Below are 6,000 nucleotides of genomic sequence, written 5' to 3' on the forward strand. Positions count from 1 at the left end.
CTCCAGTCAGCAGACGGCGATGTGTGTCTTTCAGGCGACGCTGCCAGCGTGACGTATAATCTAGTGGACGGTTCTTCAGAAACAGCTGGTCAACCACCTCGGTAGCTTGCTAGCCAACATAGCCGAAAGATTCAAGCTATTTATACGATTTCGGTCTATATTAGCTACTGTGTTTTAGACACACTTCTGTCGTATCTACTTGTTAAGCTATTTAATTTAATATTACGTTATTTTGTATTAGTCAGCAAAAGTAGCTGGCTGGTTAAGTTAGCACTAGCCTAGTCGCTAATGATAGCTAGCTAGTTAACATCCCCGAACATGAGCTCCCTAAACTTACTCCCCTCCTGTTAAAGAAGAGGAGGTCTGCTGGACGGAGGAAGAAGCTCTGGGGCTGAACATTGTCGTGAAAGAGGAGAAGGAAGAGGAGGATGTCACAGTTAAACAAGAAGTAGAGGGTGAGGCTGTTACAGTGAAAGAAGAAGAGAAGGACGTTTCAGTGAAAGAAGAGGAGGATGAGTTCAGAGTGAAAGAAGAGGAAGACGTAGTTTTTGGAGTGAAGAAGGAAGGGGAGATTACTGTCACATTGAAAGATGAAGAGGATGAGATGGGAGATCTGATTAACACCAGTAAGTACCGCCTTAAATGTGTTTTTAACTTTGGATATTCGGAGTTGGCTCGTCAATACCTCTTCAACGGAGGGGCAATAGGATGATGACTGATACCCCTTGTTTTACTGGCATGACCTAGAGAGTTACAACCTACTGTAGCCTACTGGCATGACCTAGAGAGATACAACCTACTGTAGCCTACTGGCATGACCTAGAGAGTTACAACCTACTGTAGCCTACTGGCATGACCTGGAGAGTTACAACCTACTGTAACCTACTGGCATGACCTAGAGCGATACAACCTACCATAACCTACTGTAACCTACTGGCATGGCATAGAGAGATACAACCTACTGTAGCCTACTGGCATGACCTAGAGAGATACAATCTACTGTAACCTACTGGCATGATCTAGAGATACAACCTAGTGTAGCCTACTGGCATATCCTCGAGAGCTAAAGTTTTAAAATTCCTGGATTTTAGATAAATATTTCCCATAATAATTATAATTTGTATCTTCCTATCCACATGTGGGATCCCTCTTCTTTGTCATCCTCTCTACACCAATAACAGACAACTACTGTGGGACTCCCAATCATACAGCCTGGATACAGCCTGGATTCGAACCAGGGACTGTAGTGACGCCTCTTGCACTGAGGTGCAGTGGCTTAGACCGCTGCATCCTTGTGTGTGTGAACTATTTAACTGTACTAGAATGCTTTAAAGGCCGCTACATTTTTAAATATTGGTTATCGGTATCGTTTTTTGGGGCAAGGAAAATATTGGATATCGGTATTGGCCAAAAATGTAATATCGGTCTCAGGATAGTAGCTTGATGGCCTCTAATGTTCATTTTAGCGCCCCCAGACAAATCCGCACACCCAGGCAAAGTGCAAGTCTCTGGGCTTTCAGCCTCAGGAGATGGAACTGGGTCTTGTAGGCCGGGCTCATCAAACTAATATTTGAAAATATATATATATTTTAAATTCAAAATTCACTAAAACTTTGTTAAATATTCACTAAATTCTTATACACTTTAAGAATACTGCTGGAGCAAACGGAAAACACATTGAGTTTTTACAGAAATGTTTGATGATTGACTTGGTGACCACTGTTTTTCACACTGGCTTTTATTTTAATGAACTCACCCAAACAAGACCAAATCTGAACCAATCATAGACTTATATGTCTCACAAGTTTGGCCACACAGTACAGCACAGTAGACAACTAAGTAACTAGATAATCTGTTTGTCTTTGACAGGAGAGAGACCAGACTCTCCCTCTGACAACGGGAAGAGTCCTTCAGGGCAATCAGACCCAGAGACGCCCAAAGCAAAAGGAGGACTGCTCCCACTGTGGAAAGAGTTTTACCAAGTTAGGGAACCTGAATAGGCATGAGAGGACACACACAGGAGAAAAACCTTTCCAATGCTCCCAGTGTGGAAAGAGTTTTAACGAACTAGGGTACCTATTAATACACAAGAGAATACACTCTGGAGAGAAGCCTTACCACTGTTCCAAATGTGGAATGACTTTTACCTGGTTAGGGAGCCTGAAAACACACAAGAGAATACACACGGGAGAAAATCCTTTCCTATGTTCCCACTGTGGAAAGAATTTTACCCAGTTAGGGAACCTAAATCGGCACAAGAGGACACACACAGGAGAGAAGCCTTATCACTGTTCCCAGTGTGGAAAGAGTTTTAGGGGTTTAGTGAGCCTGAAACAGCATGAGAGGACACACACAGGAAAAAAGCCTTACCAATGCATCACATGTGGAAAGAGATTTACCCAGTTAAAGTCCATGAAATTACATGGAGGAATACATACAGGAGAGAAACCTTATCAAGGTTCCCAGTGTGGAAAGAATTTTAGGAGTTTAGTGAACCTGAAACAGCATGAGAGGACACACCCACAAGAAAAGCCCTACCAATGCTCCCTGTGTGGAAAGAGTTTTACCAAGTTAGAGGGCCTGAATAAGCATGAAAGAATACATACACAGGAGGAGAAGAAATACCACTGCTCTCAATGTGGAAAGATATTTTCCCAGTCAGAGGACCTGAAATCACATGAGAGAATAGAGAGACTGTGTTCTGACTTGTGTTTTTGACTGAGAATTTGTGTTTTTGTTTTACACATTAAAATCATATTGTTTAAATACAATACGTACAATACGGAGGTAAATGAAAATATATTTGCCCAAATGAGGAATCTGGGATAATTAGCTTCTTTAAAAAATTGTTTTTGCTGTGTATGGTTTCAAATCACAAGCTTGTAGGCTTATTCCTATTTGGGTAGTGCGTGTGGCAATAGACCTCGTTGATTATTGAGTTGCGGCTGTCAGTGAAAAGCATCTCAAATAGGTGTGAAGATAATGTCTCTTGAGGATAATTTAAAATGTTGAGACGAGGAGAAGGGGAGGGTTGTGTGGTGAAGATATAGGTGAGTATCTCTTCAGAATGTCCTCCGCTGGCTTCCACCAATTCTTGCTCCTTCGTTGTTTCATTGTGTGAATTGATTGCCCTTAGATTGAGTTTATTATATCAATTCCCCTTTACAAATGTCACCAGTAGTAAATGTACCGTTACTTCCTGTCATTTGGTTACATTATTTTCTGTTAATACATGTATTAATTACAGTCATTTACCGTTGTCATTCTCGGAGTGGAAACGTTGTCTGTTCAAAACCTGCTACAGTTTTATTCAGTTAGGGAGCCTGAAGGAGCATGAGTGGGCAAACACAGGAGAATAGCCTTACCACTGCTCCCAGTGTAAAAACTGATTTTCAAGAGTAGGGGGGGGGGGGGGGGCTAAAAGCTCATGAGGACACACACAGGAGAAAAGCCTTTCCAATGTTCCTAGTGTGGAAAGAGTTTTACCTGGTTAAGGAGCCTGAAGGAGCATAAGAGGGCACACACAATAAATTAAAAAAAGTCCAACCACTGCTCTCTCTGTGTGGAAGGACATTTTCCCAGTCAGAGAACCTGAAATCACATGAGAGAAAAGAAAGGCTATATTCTGACTTATATTTTTGACTGAGAATGTGTTTTTGTTTTGTGCCACATGAAATCATATTGTTTATACCTGTCTATATAAGGTTCCACAGTTGGCAATGCATGCCAGAGCAAATTCCAAGCCATGAGGTTGAAGAAATTGTCTGTGGAGCTCAGAGACGGGATTGTGTCGAGGCACAGCTCTGGGGAAGGTTACCAAAAAATGTCTGCAGCATTGAAGGTCCCCAAGAACACAGTGGCTGCCATCATTCTTAAATGGAAGAAGTTTGGAACCACCAAGACTCTTCCTAGAGCTGGCCGCCTGGCCAAACTGAGCAATCGGGGAAGAAGGACCTTGGTCAGGGAGGTGACCAAGAAACCGATGTTCACTCTGACAGAGCTCCAGAGTTCCACTGTGGAGATGGGAGAACCTTCCAAAAGGACAGCAATCTCTCTGCAGCACTTCACCAATCAGGCCTTTATGGTAGAGAGGCCAGGCGGAAGCCACTCCTCAGTAAAAGGCACATGACAGACCAGATTCTCTGGTCTGATGAAACCCAGATTGAACTCTTTGGCCTGACTGCCAACCGGCTCGCCTGGCGTAAAGCGTGGTGGTGGCAGCATCATGCTGTGGGGATATTTTTTAGCGGCAAGGACTGGGAGACTAGTCAGGATTGAGGGAAAGATGAACAGAGTGCAGAGAGATCCTTGATAAAAACTTGCTACAGAGAGCTCAGGACCTCAGACTGGGGTGAAGGTTCACCTACCAAAATGACAATGATCCTAAGCCCACAACCAAGACAACGCAGGAGTTGCTTTGGAAGAAGTCTCTGAATAACCTTGAGTGGCCCGGACTTGAACCCGATCAGAGACCTGAAAATAGCTGTGCAGCGACGCTCTCCATCCAACCTGACAGAGCTTGAGAGGATCTGCAGAGAAGAATGGGAGAAACTCCCCAAATACAGGTGTGCCAAGCTTGTAGCGTCACACCCAAGAAGACTCAAGGCTGTAATCGCTGCCAAAGGTGTTTCAACGGAGTACAAAGTAAGCGGTCTGAATACTTATGTAGATTTTTCAGTTTATTTTAATAAATTAGCAAAAAAATATAAAAATTGGGGTTACTTAAAAATGTCCTTGTTTTTTAAAGAAAAGCACGTTTTTTTGTCCATTAAAATAACATCAAATTGATCCGAAATACAGTGTAGACATCGTTAATGTTGTAAATGTCTATTGTAGCTGGAAAAACAGCAGACTTTTAAAATGGAATATCTACAGTTGAAGTCGGAGGTTTACATACACTTAGGTTGGAGTCATTAAAACTCATTTTTCAACCACTCCACAAATGTCTTGTTAACAAACTATAGTTTTGGCAAGTCGGTTAGGACATCTACTTGGTGCATGACACAAGTAATTTTTCCAACAATTGTTTACAGGAATATTATTTCACTTATAATTCACAGTATCACAATTCCAGTGGGTCAAACGTTTACATACACTAAGTTGACTGTGCCTTTAAACAGCTTGGAACATTCCAGAAAATTATGTCATGGCTTTAGAAGCTTCTGATTGTAGGTGTACCTGTGGATGTATTTCAAGGCCTACCTTCAAACTCAGTGCCTCTCTGCTTGACATCAAAGGAAATCAGTCAAGACCTCAGAAAAAAAAGTGTAGACCTTCACAAGTCTGGTTCATCCTTGGGAGCAGTTACCCAATGCCTGAAGGTACCACGTTCATCTGTACAAACAATAGTACGCAAGTAAAAACACCATGGGACCACGAAGCCGTCATACCACTCAGGATGGAGACGTGTTCTGTCTCCTAGAGATGAACGTACTTTGGTGCGAAAAGAGCAAATCAATCCCAGAACAACAGCAAAGGACCATGTGAAGATGCTGGAGGAAACAGGTACAAAAGTATCTATATCTACATTAAAACAAGTCCTATATTGACATAACTTGAAAGGCCGCTCAGAAAGGAAGAAGCCACTGCTCCATAACCGCCATAAAAAAGCCAGACTACGGTTTGCAACTGCACATGGGGACAAAGATCGTACTTTTTGGAGAAATGTCCTCTGGTCTGATGAAACAAAAATAGAACTGTTTGGCCATAATGACCATCGTTATGTTTGGAGAAGCAAAGGGGAGATGAAGAACGGCATCCTAACCTTGAAGCACAGGGGTGGCATCATCATGTTGTGTGGGTGCTTTGCTGCAGGAGGGACTGGTGCACTTCACAAAATAGATAGGACCATGAGGAAGGAAAATTATATGGATATATTGAAGCTTCATCTCAAGACATCAGTCAGGAAGTTACAGGCTGGTCGCAAATGGGTCTTCCAAATGGACAATGACCCGAAGCATACTTCCATAAGATGAGGCAAAATGGCTTAAGGACAACAAA

General features: G+C 42.5%; 1 protein-coding gene across 1 annotated transcript; it reads left to right on the plus strand.

The window, feature by feature from the left end:
• The first annotated feature begins 1,529 nt into the window (after window positions 1–1,529).
• On the plus strand, window positions 1,530–3,803 carry LOC110527630 (zinc finger protein 239). The gene is made up of 2 exons (XM_036984418.1): window positions 1,530–1,544; window positions 1,870–3,803. The coding sequence occupies exons 1-2, from the start codon at window positions 1,530–1,532 to the stop codon at window positions 2,716–2,718; spliced, it is 864 nt and encodes a 287-aa protein (XP_036840313.1). The 3' UTR covers window positions 2,719–3,803.
• Window positions 3,804–6,000: the final 2,197 nt, after the last annotated feature.

Source organism: Oncorhynchus mykiss, chromosome 7 (genome assembly GCF_013265735.2).
Source record: "Oncorhynchus mykiss isolate Arlee chromosome 7, USDA_OmykA_1.1, whole genome shotgun sequence".
NCBI classification, from domain to species: domain Eukaryota; kingdom Metazoa; phylum Chordata; class Actinopteri; order Salmoniformes; family Salmonidae; genus Oncorhynchus; species Oncorhynchus mykiss.